This window comes from Tupaia chinensis, unplaced genomic scaffold, assembly GCF_000334495.1.
Source record: "Tupaia chinensis unplaced genomic scaffold, TupChi_1.0 Scaffold148698_1, whole genome shotgun sequence".
In the NCBI taxonomy this organism is placed as follows: domain Eukaryota; kingdom Metazoa; phylum Chordata; class Mammalia; order Scandentia; family Tupaiidae; genus Tupaia; species Tupaia belangeri.
The window spans coordinates 1,420,491-1,441,206 of NW_006208547.1; the positions used below are offsets into that span (position 1 = coordinate 1,420,491).

At 38.0% G+C, this 20,716-nt stretch overlaps 1 protein-coding gene across 1 annotated transcript in view; it reads left to right on the forward strand.

The window, feature by feature from the left end:
* NKAIN3 (sodium/potassium transporting ATPase interacting 3) overlaps positions 1 to 20,716 on the forward strand; it is a 453,115-nt gene that overhangs the window by 370,593 nt on the left and 61,806 nt on the right. The window contains exon 7 of the mRNA XM_006170605.2: positions 9,391 to 9,451. Within this exon, the coding sequence (XP_006170667.1) occupies positions 9,391 to 9,451 (61 nt within the window). The remainder of the gene's footprint in view (positions 1 to 9,390; positions 9,452 to 20,716) is intronic.

Here is a 20,716-nt window from a genome sequence, read left to right on the forward strand (position 1 = left end):
CCTGAATAATCCAAATAAACAAAAAGGCAGCTCCTACTAGACTATCTTCCCCCAGAGAATCCTAAGACCCTAGACTTGTATGCTGCTGGGTTTGCAAGAAAAAACAGATGGACATGTGATAGTCACATAAAAAAGCCCTCTTGGGAACCATAGAGAAAGAAATGTGTCCACGAAGCAGTGTGAGATGAAACAGCCTGCCTGCTGCCTGTTCTTCAGACTCAGAGTTTTTCGATCATCCCCCTAAAAAGGAAGAAATAAGCCTACTGTCCAACCCCAAACTGAGAGTGAGTCATTGGACAAAGCTGAGCCCTCATCCGCCTGGAAAACAAAGTCTGAAACTTTCCAAAGTAGTCACCATGTGGTATGTGCCCATTATCCTGACTTATGACAAGGCAGAATGATGAATTTAGCCTTGCTATGAGAGTTGGAACACTACCATGCCTCATAAAAACCTCCATATCAGGTCAGCAATGGCTGTAAAATTATCTTAACATATGAAGGGTCACCAGAAAGCTTATGGAAAATGTATATAAGAAAACTATGCATGGATTCCAAATTTGTTGCACCAAAATAAACTCATACTTTAATCTCATTTTTCCATAAACTTTTTTTTTTGAGAGGTTTTTGCTATAGGGCACGTGTACTCGCCAGACAGAGAGACAGAAAGTGAGAAATCACCCCCCCTGGGGGGGGGGATGGCCACGCCGCAATCCCTTCTCCTCCGCTCTCCTCTCGGGATCTTGGGCACGCACGCACACACGCCCGGCATGAGTTTAAGCCACCGGGTCCAGGACTCGAACCACGGTCGACCACGTGGGAGTCCAGCAACATAGTCATTATACTAACTGCTGGTCCCCATAAACTTTCTGATATCTCCTCATAGTATATCTCCCCTCCCCAGTAAGGGAAGTAGTATATATTCTGGAAATACCTGTAGCTATTTTTAATATCCTTTGAATGTTTAGTTCAATGGTTAACTCATAAATGAAAAGAGACTAATATCCCTTTACTTTCTACATGTTTGTTTCGTCCATCTGTTGAAAATGATAAAAATCATTGGCTTGTTCTCATGTTTACAGATGGTCCCTAAGCAAAGCAGCAAAAATCTGTGCAACTTACTGAATTAGGGCAATAACTCGGGAACACAGGAGCTGAGCTAGGTTTAACATCAACCGGGTGACACGGTGACCTATGTGGGAACTTCAGTGTTGCTAATGTGCTGACATTCCGAAATTCATCCACTTTATTTCAGACATACTGGTTTCCTCTCCCTACCTCACTTAGGAATACAAAGCTTCTCATCATTTATTTATTCAAAAGCACTTGGTGAGTACCTTCTTCTGACCTGACAAAATGCATACTGTCAGAAGTGTAAAATTGGGTTGAGAAAAAAACTCTCATTTTGAAAGAGCTTGGTGGTGGAAAGAGGCATGTCAATAGATCAGGGGGTATCATTATGTGCAATGAACCTCAACAGAGGAGTATGAAGCTGTGTCCAAGAAGAAGAAGAAGCAGGCCTCTCCCTGCAGAAACCATAGCAGATCTCACAGAGGGTATCAGTTCTCAGAGGGCAGTTTCTGCTTTCCAGGATCCACTGAGAACATAGCAAATGCACACATAACTGGTACAAAGCAGAGCATGAGAGGACCAGCAGATGGCATAATGGCTACGTCACTGGACTCCATGTAGCTGACCATGGTTGGCATCCTGGCCCCATGGCTTAAAACTCACACCAGAGGGACCAGCAGTTAGTGTAATGGCTATGTCGCTGGACTCCCACATAGTTGACCACGGTACGTGGATCCCATATGATGACTGCAACACCAATTTTGTCCCCAGTGGTTTAAGAAACAAACCAGGTGTGGATGTGTGTATGCACACACATATGTGCCTAAAATCCCAACAGGATGGAAAAATGGAGGAGGAAGGATTGTGGTCTGACCATGCCCTATTGAGGGGTACTTTCTTACCAGCCCATCTCCTTCTGGCAAGTGCATGCATCCTCTAGTAATTAAAAATAAAAGGAACATAAATATGCTATGATAATGGCCAGCTTAAAAAAGAAAGAAGAAAGGAAAAAAGGAAACCTCTTTGACTTCACTTTTTTTCCCACTCCTTTTCTTCTGCTCTCCTTCTTGGCAAAACTCCTTGAAAGAATGATTGATATCCTATTTTTCTCTCAAAACTATTCCAATTATACTTTGTCCTACACTCCAAAAAACCCATCAAGGTCAACAACATCCTGTATGTTGCCCTATCCCATGGTCAACACTCAATCCCTGTTGTTCTTGACCTGTCAGAGACCTTCAACCCACTTGATTGCCCTCAATTTCTCAGTCACTCACATTTCCCTAGTTAGTCCTGTTGATTTTTTTCTGGTTTCTTGCCTTCTCTACAATCCCAGAGTCATGAGGCCCCAGAACATTATCTTTGGATTCCTTCTCTGACTTCTCTTACTTCTTTAGTGATCTAATTTATCACAGAGCTTTAAATACCACCTATAGATACTGATAACTCCTAAGCTTGTCACTGCTTTTTACCTGGGCCATTCCTCATGTGTTTTCAGCAAACAACCCTTAGGAATGAGGTTGTTTCTTCCCCATTTCATCCTTGACAAAAAGTGGGCTTGCTTCTCCTTACTATAAAAGTGGCTTAGAGTTCCCCTCCAATACTACACCTCCCAAAGGGTGTAGATGTCCATTCTGGCCTACTGGGTGTGGGGATTGTAACAAAGGGATCTGAAATCCATGCTGCCTGCTGTTCTGTGAGTAAATCCTTCAGTTCAATGAAATAGTAACAGGCTAATTTATTAACTTACAAGTAGAGTAAAATCCCAATCCTTTCATGTTTTCTTACAGTAAGTAGGTATGCTTTCTCTTACAAGTTAGTACCTTAACCCAAATAAATAGCATACAGAGCTTTCACTCACAAATGTTCAACTTAATAACATTCATAGAGATAAAACTCAATATGGTTGGCCTGTCAGCCTCTGCTGACTACCACGGGCAGCTTTGGCCAAATGTTTCATAAAGTCATTTTGAATTTGATGAAAAATTAACTAACAAAGAACCCATGTGTTCAATAGAGAAACTTCTGTCATTTCTTAAGTATTTTCCCAAGCTTTAAGGCTTAAGTGTTCCTGTGAATGATGGGAAATTCAGGAAAGTGGTTGAGGAGTTACTTTGTTCAAAAATCCTCTTGACTTCCTTCAACCCCTGATTCTCTCACCTAAATGCTTTTCTTCTCTGAGTTTCCTCAGTGAGCTTTTCTCATCCATCTATTTCACCTAACAATGGTCCCTTAAGACACTCATAATTTCAAAACTGACTTAATTATTTGACTAATTCTTAGTAAGGTCCATAGCTAGCCTGACACATAGCCAGTGGCCATCGTCCCAGGGTCTGCATGTGTGAAACCGAACCTTGTCGATCCTTACACAAGGCACGCAGGTTAAAATAAATCAATCCTATACACAAATCCTATTTGCAAAACTTAATTGATCCCTTACACAAAAAGCAGTGTTGCAATCTAGTCTTATATCATTTACATTCATTCAGTATATTGAAGAAATTGGAATTTATGCCACCAGAATTTACAATATAAAGGGGAAAATATTTTAAATTATATAACTATAGAAACAGGTAGCTTTAGGGGCTGGCAGGTGATGTTGTGGTTAAGGGCACTGGACTCCCACCTCAGTTCGAGTCCTGGCCCTAGTGGCTTGCTTTCTCACTTTCTCTCCTCTTCTCTTCTCCTCTCCTCTCCTCTCCTCTCCTCTCCTCTCCTCTCCTCTCCTCTCCTCTTCTCTCCCTTCTCCTCTTCTCTTCTCTCTCTCCTCTTCTCTTCTCCTCTCCTCTCCTCTCCTCTCCTCTCCTCTCCTCTCTCTCTCTCTCTCTCTCTCTCTCTCTCTCTCTCTCTCTTTCCCCTCTTCCGGTCAAATTAAAAAAATAAATAAAGTTAATTTAAAGAATTCTTTAAAAAAAAGAAAAACAGGTGACTTTAATAGAATAGGAAAAAAGTGTGTCTTTAAAAAGAATGATGCTTTCAAAACTTTATTCAAAGCGGAATCAATCAAGACTATTGATGTTATTTACTTTGTGTATGTTTGCTATCGGCAAGAATGCACTTTATTCCATTTCTTGTAGAAAAGCAGAAAGCCACAGGGATCATTTCGATTCCTATTTTGAGAAACCAAGACCTACACAACAATCAACCATCTGGAAATTGGTGATTAACATGATGTCTAGACAGGTTCTCATGGGGATAACATTATTAATTAAGCAGTAGTTTGGTTAATTACAATAATAAAAGTAATTTTTGAAATAAATATTTTATTATTGTGCACATCAATAAAGCAAAAGGAAAAGGAAATATTTTAATTAATTCATTTGTGATGATACTCCAATTATGACTGACAAATTCTGTTTGAGGGCCTAGAGTGCAGCTAATAGTTCTAGTAAGGCATGTCGTCATTTCCTTGTCTCCAGCTAACAATACTCTATATTTCAATACCTGGCCAAAATTGCTTTCATGTCATCAATCACAACAATTTTAGGTCCATTAGTGAATAATTGGAACTGACAAATTTTCTGTTGCTATACATTGTTCTATTATCATCAACTCTGCCCACATTTGATCAGTAAGGAAATTTCCCTGGATAGGGAGGGATAGTGTTCTGTCACTGTGATGAAGAACCTGACCTTATTTTCTGCCAATCAAGACTTATTTGGAAAAGAAAAATAAATAAATTCATTCATTTTCTTCAGCACATAGACAATAAATCTTTTTAGAGAACACCATTAACCCAATATTTTCAGCATAATCCATGGCCTTAAAACTATAGGGAAAAACTACGAGTTGCATAGAACTCAAGAAAATACATTTTCTGAAATAAAATATCCAAGAGCTTGCTCTCTTTTGCCTTTATCAAAGCTCTTCTGTGAGCACCTTTACATGCCTTCTAATTTGCTCAATTTCTCATCTTACTTCCATACTTTACATGAATTCCAACTGCACTTATTTGAATGGTGAATTCAAGACCACAAAGCAAGCATTTATTTTTCAGCATTAGCCATCTGGTCAGTCTTTCCATTAAAATCATGTAAAAGTTTCCTACAAAAGTAAAATTTTATTTTATATTATAAAGATTCCTTATAAAATAGAAGATTCATAGATTTCTATGATTAAATGTATAACTGTGTAACAAAGCTGGCCAGCCCCGTAGCCTAGTGGTTGAGGGAGCCAGATCCCACCTGACTGACTGCAGTTTGAATGCCTACTCTAGAGGCCTGAAAAACACACTGGGCACGTGTGTGTCTGTGTGTGTGGTGGGGGGATGGAAGCAGGGCAGGGATCCTAACAGGATGTAAGAATGAAGAGATTATAGCATGACCATACCCCGTGCAGGGGGAGAAGTGCTTGCTCCCTCTTTCTCTCTCTCTTTCTCTACTTGGTGAGTACATATTATCTTCCATCAATTAAAATACATATATATGTAATGAAACAATTTATAATAGAACTATTAAGAATTAGTACTTTCTGGGGCAAGCAGGTGGCATCATGTTTAAGGTGCTACGTTCCCACATGGTCATCATGGTTTGAGTCCCAGACACTACAAATTCATACTGGATGCATGTGTGTGCATGTCCCAAATCCCAAGATGAGAATGGAGAAAATGAGATTGTAGCATGGCTATCCCCCCCAGGGGGTGATTTCTCACCTTCCATCTCTGTCTCTCTCCAGCAAGTGCATGCTCTCTATGAAAAAACCTAAAGCAAGAAAAGATTACTTTCCAGGACTCTTACAACAGCTAGAAGGCAAACTAAAAGTGGGTGGTGTAGATTTAGTTTCAGGTCAAGATTTCTCTACTGGGATGGGATTTTTTTTTTTTTTCTTTATCAAAGGAAAGTGGTCTCCTGTCAGATTTCCAGCTCAACTTCATCAAATTAACTCTACATATTGATACGTGAGAAGAGTGTTTCATCATGACTGAGTTTGCTCTCAAGGGACCTTCTCATCAATCCTCTGGCCTTTCTTCCAGTAAATGCCAATGGTTCAACCAGTAAATGCTGATAGACCTACCAATAAATGCTGATGGACCCAGGCATGCCAAATTGAGTAAGCCAATATTAGAAAACACCAAAATATATATTCTCTGTCTAAAAGTCTACTACATACTAATATATATTTTAGACCTCATTTTCATATCGAAAGATATCAATAAAGAAAAAATAATAAACCTTACTTTAAGCCAACATAGAAGTAGTAGAACTGTTCTATTTTTTCGAGAAGAATAATCTATTAGAGTATAGAAAAATTATATTTATTGTAGCATCAAGCTATCATGAAGGTCTTAGCATTAGTCTAGACAAGTACTATAGCACTCACTCAATCAAAGCATTTTGACGTCCTATTTTAGTTCACTTTTTTGTCACTAGCCACTGAATACTACATGGGGTATTTTATAAAGAACAGAGATTTATTTAGCTCACAATTTTGAAGGTCCAAGGTCAAGGGGACACATCTCAGGAAAGTCTTTTGTTGATAGGGGTTTTCTGAAGAGGGCATCAAATAGGGAGGGCAAGAACATGGTTGTATCTGTTTTATTCCTACTCCTTAAAAACTCACCAGGTAGGAGCTGGCAGGTGGCATCGTGGTTAAGGCACTGAACTCTCACATAGCTGATCGTGGTTCGAGTTCCAGACCTGGTGGTTTGCTTTCTCACTTTCCCTTTCTCAATCTCTGTCTCTGTATGGTCAAGTTAAATAATAATAGTAACAAATAAAATTAAATAAGTAAACAAACAATTTTTAAAAATAAGAGTACACCAGGATTCAATCATGTGAGCTCCACCCTGATGGCTTCACTCCATCCTAATCTCTTCCCAATGTACCTACTTTTCAACACCAGAGTCAGATTAAGTTTTCACCCTCTTAACTAACTTTCAATACATGAATTATGGAGGGACACTTTCAGACTATAGCATGTACCTTTACTTACCTCTCACTCATATAAATGGAAAAATAATAATTGTAGAGTTTAATTTACCTGAATTTGTTGTAGAAGAAAATTTGTTGTAATATAAAAGCTGTCAAGCAACTGCAGACTTAGTCTCCAATAAAATTAGCAATACAGAATCTAAATTTCTGTCTGTATGCAAAACTACAGAACTAGTTCAAAGAATTTAAAAGTGTAGCATGAATCATGCCTCCCACTGCTACCCTTCTCCTTCCTTGCAGTACAGCTGAAAGAGACTCAGAGTGTCAATCATTTTAGTCACCCTGGATAAGAAGAGACTCTCAATCTATTTTGGTGCACTTGGTCTAGCTCTTTAGGGTTCAAAAGAAATATGACCAGTCAGTTTTTATGTCACTAGAGCTCATGCCACTGAACTCAGTGAACTATTTCTCAAGCAAAAGGACCTTCTTCAAAGGAAATTCTCCAAAGCAGAGAGCTACACAAGATAATTTCACATAGAACACATGTCCTAAAAGACGTGTACAAGATATTCTGATAAACCATGAGAATTACATGTTACAACTTCTATTTTCATTTATTTTCATCTAAAAACATAAGAAGGATTAACTTTCAACCATATCTGACTTATGTAGTTGAACACTGGATCCCTACTCAACCCACTTGTCAAAAGTTTACATATGGCACTGAGGTGGAAGCAGAAGTCTGTGGGGGAGCAAGAGCCACAATGTACTGAGATTAACAGTAACACTGATGTGTGTATTGACTTGATTCTTTTATTTTATTTTTATTTTTTAAGTACCAGAAGGCACATGTGCTTGCCAGAGAGGGAGAGAAAGCACCTTCTCACTGGGCACTTGTGAGTGTGTGTGTGTGTGTGTGTGTGTGCATGTGCACGTGCTAAAGGGCATGTGTGCTTGCCAGAGGTAACAGAGAGAGGGAGAAAGCACCCCCAATAGGAATGGTTATGCTGCAAACCTTTCTCCATCTCTCACTCCTTTTGGGATTTTAGGCACACACACACACACACACACATACACACACGTACCCAGAGTGTTTCTCAAACCACTTTCTCAAGTTCTAATACTTGAACTACACTGTTGACCATGTGGGAATCCAACTGCCTTAACCACCAGGCCGTGGGGCCAGCCCTGTTTTGATACTCTTTCTTTTTTTTGGAAAGGTTTTTCTTTTTTTTCGCTATAGGGTGCGTGCACTCGCCAGACAGAGAGAGACATAGAGACAGAAAGCGAGAAATCACCCCCCAGGGGGGATGGTCACGCCGCAACCCTTTCTCCTCCGTTCTCCTCTCGGGATCTTGGGCACACATGCACACGCGCCTGGCATGAGTTTTAAGCCACTGGGTCCGGAGTGCGAACTGTGGTCGACTACGTGGGAGTCCAGCGACATAGCCATTATGCTAACTGCTGGTTCCCCTGTTTTGATACTCTTGATGGAGAAAGCTTACAATCTCTGGGTCCTAATCCGTGTGGTCAGTTGGAAACCCCAGATATATTGTTCTGTGCAGTGGCAACTTCAGCCTTGGGCATTGCAACTACAGGAAATGTTTTTCTATAATAGTGGTTGGGGGGAGGAAATGGACTTACACAATGGAGAGAAAGGCAAGGTAGATATAACTGCTGTGGAGGTATCTAGTTTTCACACCTGTCAAAGCATTTAGAGTGATTTTAGACTAGACTAGGTCTATCGGTAGTGTTGTCCAGGAATTATGTCTCTGGCTGTATGGAATAAAAACTGTCTTCTCAGTATAAAAAGTGCAGGAAACACTATGACACTCCAAAAAGGTTATAGTCTGGACCTGCCTGGGTTCCTTGAACTACTAATATCTAAAGTATAAATTATCTTTTTGCTCTTATTTTACCACTAACTAATCACCAAAAAGTTAATGCATTTTCTCATACTATAATTAACAAAATAATGTAGCATCTAAGTAGAATTTACATTTTTCAGATCATTTCAAATAATTAAGTAGATAATTAGGATTTAATTTATAAGCAGCATGCTTTGATTTCTTTAGCAGCTATTAGACAAAATAATTGTAGGAATAATGAGTGCTAGCACAAATGGTGCTATAGTCAAAACTTTAAAAAGTATGTTCTGAACAATCTGTGCTCATTTTAAGATGTAGAAACTGTTACTCTCAAATCAAAATCTATGTGAAATATCTAGAAATTTTCTTTCCCCCCCATTCCTAAGTATCTTTTTTAAGAAAGCTATTAAGGCTTCATGGACTGAAAAGGCTCTTTTAAATAACACTTATTATTTTAAAATAAGTTTTTTATGTTACATGTATATAAAATTACTACTATATATCCTTTATCAGATTAGACTCGGCTCTTTAACTATGGACATTAGGCATAGCTTCTGAAAGTAGATGTTTTTTCTCCTTTGCAGTTGGTTGGTTTCGTGTACGCCTGTTATGTGATCAGTATTTCCATGGAAGAAGAAGATACTTGTAAGTACTATTAGTACTTTTACCCCTGTGGGCTCATTTTGGATGAGAGAAGCCTCCAAAACTAATCACTACTGGGCTATGGGTTACCCATGTGGGCTCATTTTAGATGAGATACAGCCTCCAAAACTAATCACTACTGGGCTATGGAAGTATTAGTATCTGGACTCTAAAATGATCCGGCTCAGCATAGTGACATTATAATCCAAAACTGACAAGCTGAACTGCACGCACAGAAGGAAGCACTCAGTATTGAACTTCTCCATCCAGGCTGTGTGGGAGTGTGCAGAGACAGGAAGCATAAGGCTTGCTATCATCTCATGTCTTGGTAACTTTTCATCAGAGACCCACACGTGATGCTGAGTCAATAATTAGGGGGGTGTTTGATCCATCACCAATTTTAAGCATACTGGTCACAGAATTTTGAAGTCTGATACTAGTAATAACAAACACAGTATGTTTTAGCATGAGCTATATAGAATGCTATGAAAAACTAAAACTTATAACCTTCAAGGTAGTATATAAAAAAAATAATACAAGAGGGGTCAGCAGGTGATGTGGTGGTGAAGGCACTGCACTCCCACAGGGACAACTGTGGTTACGTCTCAGAACTGGTGGCTTGTTTTCTCATTCTCTGTCTCTCTCCTTCTCTTTCTCTCTTTGGTGAGTGCACATGTCCTATAGTCATTTTTTTAAATGATGATAATAAATAAAATTAAATAATAAAAATATTTTAATTACAAAAGGAATATAAGAGATGTTTAAAAATAATTAATGGAGTACATAGAAGCTAAGTCATGTTTTAGCCGAACACCCACATAAAAGATGTATTATTATCTGGAGTTAGGTAAGAGATTTAGCAATGTAGGCCAATAAATTACTTTTATTGAGCACCTGCTAACGTATAGAGAACTTCTTGGCATAATTCTGTCATGGGGTCATATAAAACTAAAGAAAAAATTAATTTATTTTAAGAAAATAAGTTATTTTAGGTAAATCTGACCTAACCAAACCGGAGGTTTAGTTATATTATAGCAGTGGCTATCTGACTAGTAGTGAATTCTAGCAAAATGAGGACAAGTACCTCGCCATTCTAACCTCTTTCTAGGACATAACTTCAAAGGGGTCTGAGAAATGCTCTCCAGGAAACACACGCAGTGCTTTATAAATAAACTGGAATCCAGTTGACAAGGGATCTCATCTCAATTTACTTTACCAAATGGAAGAATATTATACCCTGAAGTTAATCATGCCAGGCAGTGAAAATATTCAAACATATTGCATCATATATTTTATGCTTACTTGGGGATTGATTTTTTTTTCAATATTAGATGAACCTGAAAGTTTCTGACACTTCAAAAATATAGTTGTAATGTCAACACTTTTCATTTTGAGGTTAATTTCGAAAACTGTATTTTTAGGAGTTTCATTGGTAATGCCACATCTCACAAAGTTAATGCACAGAAAGTTAACAGCAGACTTGCAAATCACAGCTAAGACAGCTGCACAGCCAAAAACTAGTTGAGCATGAAAAATTTTAACTGGAATTAAGACCTAAAAGGATGTTACTAGAATTTGTGCTAAATGAATACTTGAAAAGAATGGATTCACTGATCAATCCCAGCTGAATCTCTTACGAAGTTCTTTTGAGTGGGTCCAGAAACACTAGTCCCCTTTCTTTTCCTCCTCACCAAACTGTTTGGAGGCTTGGAAAAGGTGCCAGAGCTCAGTCCTACCTTATTGTGGGAGAAAGGGCACATTTACTAATAGTCTTCTTTTATTGAAGAGAATAAGTATATAAAAGTCTTTCTGTTGAGATTTGTGATTTTAAGCAAAACTAGAAAATGCAAAACGGCTTGAAAAATAAAAGGCTCATCTAAACTGAGCAAACATTCTTCAACCTTCTATCAGCCTTCTTGTAGAGTAATAATGTCAGTTTATATAAGTTGTATTTCTAGTGGGAGATATTGTAGTTTCACTAACTTTGGTGGTTTTAATTAGCCTAAGTTTCTTTATAGAAATCTCTGAATCAGCTACTTTAATGCCTATCAAACTGGGTTGAAGGCAGCTGCTAGCAGTCTATCCATTAATGATTTCATTCTAGTGTTTGCTATTAGGGCTATAGATTGAGTTATCAAGAGACATCTGGATATGGTCATGTGTTGCCATCAATTCAAATAATACTTAGAGTCAGAAAGAGCTGTAGGTGCTCCAAGTAAATATACCCAAGACCAACTTAACATGATAATCTGCTGGAAGAGAGATGACAGTAAAAAGTAATCACAAACCTTTTAGTCTGATGAGTCTCTAGCGAGGGCAATTTTACATCTTTTTTATTGAAAAAGTAGGAATCAAAAGTGCAGATGTAATCAAATTGTTCCAGGGTCTTTAGAAGGCAGATGTGAGCAAAAAGTAATATCTGAAACCAATTGCAATGATCTCAGACTCCTACAGTTTGTGCCAACGCTTAGCTTTTAGGTGCAATAATGAACTGCCCTTTGGACATGACTGTTATCAGCCCACAGTCAGGAAGATGTGTCCTTGAATTGCTTTTCCAAAATTTATACATCAAATAAGGAAACAATACTGGTAGCTTTCTAATTTGCCTAAGTATACTTCTGGAAAGCTTATTCTGAATAGAAACCACAAATAGAATGTAATGTCACAGTATTTTGGCAGACAACGTATCATTTATCATTTTGATTCCCATTCTAGCTAATGAAAATCTTTGCATTATTCAAAATGCAAAGCTAAGTCTTGTTCTTGGAATGAAAGCTGTCAGCTAGCCTTAAAAATTAGTAACAGCCTCTACTTCTCTCCTTGCTACTGCTTAAGTGGTTCTATGGGACTAACATTTCAGAAGGACATTCCTGAAAGGAAACAAATGCTTAAGGAAGCATTTATTTCCAGTCACCCATCTTCTTAGTTACCTCTTGGCCTCTTTTACTATTTCTTCTAAAGATTATGATTGCAGGTCAACCAATGAAATCAAAACTCACAAAAGGCAGAGGGTTAGGTGGAGTTGATGCTTTCCATCATTTGTTCTAACGAAAAAGCCCATTTATACCTCTTTTTTCCCATGTTTATTTCTTTTTATGTATCTATCAATTTCTAGGAACACTTTTGGGAGACTGTAATCATAAAAATCTGTCAATTTCTTGTTTGTGAATCATCCTTTACTGCTGGCAATGAACTTATGGGTTTGTTACTATCTTGTCAAACTTACTAGAAAGAATGTTTTTAATTTAGACAAGTGTGGAGGAAGACAAAATACCCTGAAAAACAGTATTTAACTGGTATGAATATTGCCAGGCTTTCTTACGGGCTCTGTTGTTGACACTGCTCTTTCTGATACCAGGTTACGAATTACAGCTGGGGCATTTATTTCGACTCACCAAGGCTAATCTGAATTTTATATGTTGAGTGGCAGTAAGGGAAAGTATACTGAAAACCCTAACCATTCCTAAAAAGAAAACTAATTCCTCAGATATCAGTTCAATATTTCCCTTTGAAAAACTCAAAATAATTCTTTATACAAACAGTCCCTTGATAGTAAATTTCAGAGAACTTTTGATTAAAAAGAAGCATGCATATTGGAAAAATAGTCCATATCTACTGCCCTTGAGGGTTTCTGCAGTCTAGCGTTCTTGTATTTTCCTATCTGCCTAGTATTTTCTTCTAAAAAGATAAGATGACATTACCCATATCATCTTATGATAATTTCTAAAAATCCTAACTCCTCCTAAAAATTTACTAGAGAAGCTAAAGGGAGAGAAATGGACTAGTTTGAATATTAACTTCTGAATTTTCCCTCCTCGATTTGTGATGTCTGGAGAATGCTGGGAGTCAAATGACCATGGTCAGGCACTAAGGGAAGGAAGCAACAGAAGCCTGGATGATCACGTAGGAGAAAACCAGTTCATGGTTTTGAGTCCTTTGCAATGTATGAATATTTAAGAGTTAGAGGACAAGAGAATGTTGTAAGAGTCAAAGAGAAAGACATGCAAGAGATTCACGTAAGGGTGATCCTGAAGAGAGAGTCAGCATTTCAAAGGTGGTTCAGTTTGCCCAAGAAGCCTCTAATGGTTCTCAGGCCAGCTCTGCAGCACAACGGTAAGGCACCATCGGATCAGAAGTAGAGGATCCTACACAGTAACCAATGTTTTAATTCCATGCCGGTCAGCCTGAAATGCACAGGCGCGCGTGGTGACCCAGATCTAAGGACATGAGGACTGGAGGAAGGGTAGCAGACCATGACAAGACCTTGTGGAAGGTGTTCTTCTTTCTCTTTCTTTCACATGGGCACACATGTACTCCGTCATGAATAAGAGGGGAAAAAAAATAAAAATTAAAAAGAAAAAAACTTGTTCTCAGAAAATGTCATGTTCTTTTGGTTTTCCCTCTGGTGATTTCGTGTAACTATTTTTTTTTTTTTTTGGAGAGGTTTTCAGTATAGTGCGCTCGCCAGACAGACAGAAAGACAGAGAGACAGAAAGCGAGAAATCACCCCCCAGGGGGAATGGCCACGCCACAATCCCTTCTCCTCCATTCTCCTCTCGGGATCTTGGGCACGCGCCCAGCGTGAGTTTTAATCCACCGGGTCTGGGACGCGAACAGTGGTCGACTATGTGGGAGTCCAGTGACATAGCCATTACACTAACTGCTGGTCCCATCATGTAACTATTTTTTTAAAGTTAAAAATCTCATCAGAGATCAGACTTAAGAGCTTGAAGCATTCCCTTTAATTTGATGAGATGGCTCTGACAAATAACTACACAATTACCAGCTCGTCTCTCCTATGTCTACTAGAACAGAAGACCTAATAGGGTAGGATCTCAGTTTGGTTCCCTTCTGTAACCCTAGAATTTAGAAAACTGCCTCATACATAACAGGTGATATAGAAATGTTTGTTGAATTTGTTCATTATTATTACTATTTTATACCTTTAATAGCTATACATCATTTAGCTTGTATAGAAAGTTTACCTAACATAAACGCACCTCAGACCAGTCCAGTTGAGAATACTATATACATCATTGTCGAAACATAATAAACCATTCCTGTGTCCCACAAATGTCTTACCTCTCTTTTTTCTCCCTAATTACCTTCCTTACACTCTTCTCCTTCCCCACCCTCCTTCCACACTGTCTCCAGTGTCCATAACTATTCTCAATGCTTTTATGTCCTCCAGTCTTTCAGTCCCTTCCATAGTGTGGACAGTCAGTGTATGTGAACTGGAGACATACAATGTCTCTCTTTCATAGCCTGGCTCACTTCACTCAGCAAAAAATCTTTCATATTCATCCACTTTCTATCAAGTGCCAGGGTCTTGTTTTTTATGACTGAATAGTATTCCATGGAGTATATGTGCCACACTTTTTCAATTCATTTCTCTATTCATGGATATTTGGGTTGTTTCCATGTCTTAGCCTTTGTGGATAATGCCACAATAAACATAAATGTGCAAGTACTTTTGCAACTGAGTATTCTCCTGTCCTTTTGGTAGATACCCAGGAGTGGGATTGCTGGATCTTATATTAGTTCTATTTGTAAATCTTTGAGGAACCTCCATATTGTTCTCCATAGTGACTGGAACAACTTATATTCCCACCAACAGTGTAGGAAGGTTTCTCTTTCACCACATCCCCACAAGCACTTATCAATTTTTGTTTTTTTAATCTTTGCCATTCTGGAAGGGGTTAGTTGGTATCTCATTGTGGTTTTGATCTGCAGCTCCCTTATGATGAGAGATGTTGAGCATTTTTTTCATATGCTTTTTGACTGTATGTCTTCCTTAGAGAGTTGTTTATTCAGCTCCTTTTCCCATCTTTTAATTGGGTTAGTAAGGTTTTGTTTCGGTTTGGTTTGGTTTGGTTTGGTTTGGTTTGGTTTGGTTTGGTTTGGTTTGGTTTGGTTTGGTTTGGTTTGGTTTGGTTTGGTTTGGTTTGGTTTGGTTTGGTTTGGTTTGGTTTGGTTTGGTTTGGTTTGGTTTGGTTTGGTTTGGTTTGAGCCACTTGAGTTCCTTGTGTATTCTGGTTATCAGTCCCTTATCTGAGGCATAGTTTACAAAAATATTCTCCCATTCTGAAGATTGATGATCATACTAATTACTATGTCTTTTGCTGTGCAGAAACTTCTTAATCTGATATTATCTCACTTGTTTATTTTTGGGATTATTGCCTGTCCTTTGGGTGGGTGGGGGTCTTACTTAAAAAGTACTTGCCTACCCCAGTGTCTCCCAGAGTTTCCCTAGTGTTTTCTACCAGTAGTTTTATAGTTTGAGGTCTTAGGTTTAGATCTTTGATCCACTTTGAGTTGATTTTTGTTAATAATGAGAGACAGGGGTTCATATTCATCTTTCTGCAGGTGGAGTAGTTTTTCTAGCACCATTTGCTAAAGAGATTTTTCTTTTCCCACTGGATTGACTGGTACTCTTCGTCAAAAATCAGTTGGCTGTATATTTTGGTGTTTATTTTTAGGGTCTCTATTATATTCTTTTGGTCCACATGTCTATTTTTATGCCAATACTATGCTGTTTTGATTATCACAGCTTTGTAATAAATTTGAGGTCAGTGAGTAAGATGCTCCCCAAACCACTCATCTTGTGTAGGATTACTTTGGCAACAAAGGGTCTTTTATGATCCCAAACAAATTCTATGATTGTCTTTTCTAGATCTGTGAAGAATGTCTCTTGAAATTTTATAGGGATTGCATTAAATATGTAGATTAATTTGGGTAAAATTGCCATTTTTATTATATTTATTAATTCTCCCAATCAAAGAACATGGGATGTCCTTCCATGTTTTTTGTGTCATTTTCAATTTCTTTTTTAAGATTTTCATAGTTTTCCTTGTAGAGATCATTGACTTCCTTGGTTATATTTATTCCTAGGTATTTTATACGTTTTTTGAGATCATAGTAAATGGGATTACTTTCTTCAGTTCTACTGCTGTCTGCTTGTTGTTTGTATATAGAAATGCTGTAGATTTTTGTAAGTTGATTTTGTATCCTGCCACTTTACTGTATTCATTTATTACTTAAAGAAGGTTTTTTCCTGGGTACCTTTGGGTCTTCTATGTATACAATCATGTCATCTGCAAACATCAATCATTTCAATTCTTCCTATTGGAATGCCTTTTATCTTATTCTCTTGTCTGATTACATTGACTAGGACTTCTAGCACTATATTGTATTTTTTTTTTTTTTTTGAGAGATTTTCACTGTAGGGCGCGTGCGCTCGCCAGACAGACAGAGAGAGACATAGAGACAGAAAGCGAGAAATCACCCCCCCAGGGGGGATGGTCACGCCGCAATCCCTTCTCCTCCATTCTCCTCTCGGGATCTTGGGCACGCACGCACACGCGCCCGGCGTGAGTTTTAAGCCACCGGGTCCGGGACACAAACCGCGGTCGACTACGTGGGAGTCCAGCGACATAGCCATTACGCTAAATGCTGGTTCCCTTCTAGCACTATATTGAAAAGGAGTAGAGAGAGTAGGCAACCTTGTCTTGTACCAGTTTTTAATGGAAAAACTTTCAGCTTTTCCCCCATTCAATATAATATTAGCTATATGTTTTTCATAGATGGCTTTTATTATGATGATAAATGATTCTTCTATGCTGATTTTGCTGAGAGTCTTGATGAAGGGATGTTGTATTTTGTCAAATGCTTTTTCTGCATTATTGAAATTATCATATAGTTTTTATCTTTCTGTTAATATAATGTATTACCTTTATGGTTTTGAGTATGTTGAAACACCCTGGCACCCCTGAAGTAAAGCTTACCTGGTTGTGATGAATAACCCTTTTATTATGCTGTTGCATATGATTTGCTAGTACCTTGTTTAGAACTGTTGCATCTATATTCACCAGAATATGATCTGTAGTTTTCCTTTCTTGCCATGTCCTTATCAGTTTTGGGAATGAGAGTGATGAAGGCTTCATAAAATTAATTTGGGAGGGTTCCTTCTTTTTGGATCTTTAGAAATAATTTGAGTAGAATGAGGGTTACCTCTTCTTCAGAAGTTTTCTAGAATTCAGAAGTGAAGTCATCAGGTCCTGGGCTTTTCTTTGTTGTGAAGTTATTCATTACAAATTAAATTTCATTACTTATTATGGGTCTATTCAGGCTTTCTATGTCCTCCTGAATCCATTATGGTAGATTATATGTGTCCAGGAATTTGTCCATCTCATCCAGGTTTTCTTATTTGTTGGTATATAGTCACTCATAGTATCCTCTAATGATGTTTTGTATTTATATTATGTCTGTTGTAATATTGCGTGTTTTATTGCGATTTTGATTTATCCAGTTCCTTTCTCTCTTCTTCTTAATTAGTTTAGCTAATAGTGTGTCAATCTTGTTTATCTTTTTAAAGAACCAGTTTTTGGTTTCATTTATTTTCTGTATGGTTCATTTATTTCCTATTTCATTTATTTCTGCTTGAATCTTTATTATTTTTTTTCTCCTGACATTTTTTATTTAATTTTTTAGTTGTTACTCCAATTCCCTGAGGCAGGATGTTAGGTTGTCTATTGACCACCTTTCCATCTTTTTCTTATGCACACTAATTGCTATGAATTTCCTTCTTAAGACTGCTTTTGTGGTGTCTCATCAATTATGGAAACTCGTGCACTCATTATCATTTGTTTCCATGAGTCTTTTGATTTTAGTCTTAATCTCTTTGGTAGCCATGAAGTCATTCAGGAGTAGGTTATTTGGTTTCCATGTGTTTGTGTATTTTCAAGGGGTTTTCCTAAAACTGATATCAAGTTTAATTCCATTATGGTCAGAGAAGATGCTGGATATAGTTTCTATGTCTTTGAATTTGTAAAGATTTGCTTTGAGGGAATCAGCAGTTAGTGTAATGACTGTGTCGCTGGACTCCCACACAGTCGACCGCGGTTTGCGTCCTGGACCTGGTGGCTTAAAACTCATGCCAGACACGTGTGTGTGCGTGCCCAAGATCCTGAGAGGAGAATGGAGTAGAAGGGATTGCGGCGTGACCATCCCCCCTGGGGGTTGGTTTCTCGCTTTCTGTCTTTATGTCTCTCTCTCTCTGTCTGGCGAGCGCACAGTGACCTATCATGTGACCAGTCTTTGAGAAGATATCATACCAGGATGAGAAAAATGTATATTTTGTGGTTTGGTGGTGGGAAGTTCTATAGATGTCTGTCAAGTCCATTTTATTTGTGATATTGTTTAGATCCTGAATATCTTTGCTTATTTTTTGTCTAGTTGATCTGTCTAAAGGACATAATGGGTGTTGAGATTCCCAGCAAGTACCTTGTTGAATTCCATCCCTCCTTTTAGATCTAGCAGTCTTTTCTTCACATATTTGGGTGCTCCTGAGTTGAGTGCATAGATATTTATAACCATATCTTCTTGATGAATTATCCTTTTTACTATTATATAATGCCCTTATTTGTCTCTTCTTACCATTTTTGTCTTAAAGCATATTTTGTCTGAAATCAGTATCATGACTCCAGCTCTTTTCTGGTTTCCATTTGAATGGAATATCTTTTTCCAGTCCTTCACTTTTAGACTACATATGTCTTTATCCATGAGATGGGTTTCTTGTAGGTAACGGATGGAGGGTTTCTGTTTTTTGGTTTGTTTTGTTTTTGTTTTTTATCCATTTAGCCAGTCTGTGTCTCTTTATTGGAGAATTTAAACCATTTATATTCAATGTTATTATTGATATTTCCAGACTTGTTCCTGGCTTTAAGTTGACCATATTCTTGATTGTTTTCTGTACTCTTATTTTTGTCTGTCCTTAATTTTCTTGTCATAGTGCTCCTTTCAGAACTTCTTGAAGAACTGGTCTGGAGATGCTAAATTCTTTCAGGTTATGTTTATCTGGGAACGTTTTTATCTTTTCTTCCCACTTGAAGGATAATCTTGCTGGGTATAGTAATCTTGGTTGAAATTGTTTTTCATGTTACACTCTGACTATATTTCCCCATTTTTTCCTTGCTTGTATTGTCTCCAATGAGAGGTCCAATGTTAGCCTTATGAGATTACTTTGTAAGTAACTTGACGTTTCTCTCTTGCCAATTTTAGTATCTTGTCTTTGTAGTTTTGGTCAATCTGTCTATGATGTGCCATGGAGAGTGTATTCTTGGGTTGATTCTATTTGGGTTTTTTTTGTATTTCTTGGGTCTGAATGTTTGAGTGCTTCTCTAGACTTGGAAAATTTTCTTCCAGAATTTTGTGGAATGCCCATATTAGTTTCTTCACCTTCCAAGATACTCATTATTAAGATGTTTTAGCATTTAATAGTATCTAGTATTTCCCATATGTTGTCTTCATTATTTTTAGCTGTTTTTTTTCAATCTTTTTGTTAATATTTTTCTAGGTCAGAGATTTTGTCTTCTACATTAGAGATTCAATCTTCTGCAAGATTGAATCTGTTTTTAATACTTTCATGGGAGGTTTCAATTTTTGTAGTACAACTTCATCTCTAATAGTTCCATTTAATTCTTTCTTTATGGTGTCTAATTCTTTCATATCGTAGAAGGACTTCCTCATCTCCTAGAATTAAGTGTCTCTTTTCTCTTTTATCTCATGAAGTTTTGTCACCATAAATATTCTAAATTCTTTTTCTGACATTTTGGTAATACCTTCTAATTTTTCCACACTTGCAGACAAGTTACCATGTTCCTTGTTGGAGACATAATACTTGGTTCTCTCATCCTTGGGGCTCTTCAAGTTTTAGTCATTTGGTAATGTATTCACTTTTGGATAATTTGTTAGAGAACTTTTCTATAAATGTGAACTTATGTGTTTTAACTGTGAAATAATTCTGTGCTAATTTCTCCCTTCTACTGTGTTTTCCAATGTGGTAACCGAAGGATGAATTTTGAAATCAGATTTATGAAAAGCCATTTCTCTCTTTTTGCAACAAGTTCAGTGGGGAATGAAGACTTTTCTGAGCTTCACAGTATTCAGATGTTTGGCTACTATACACCTAGCCCTGTTTAGGAAGTAGACAAAGGCCGAGCAGCAAAATGTGAAAGTAAGCTAAAAGAGGGACCAGCAGTTAGTGTAATGGCTATGTTGCTGGACTCCCACGTAGTCGACCGCGGTTCGAGTCCCAGACCCGGTGGCTTAAACTCATGCTGGGCGCGTGTGCGTGCGTGCCCAAGATGCCTAGAGGAGAATGGAGAAGAAGGGATTGCGGCGTGGCCATCCCCCCTGGGGGGTGATTTCCTGCTTTCTATCTCTCTGTCTCTCTCTGTCTGTCTGGCGAGCGCACGCGCCCTATAGCAA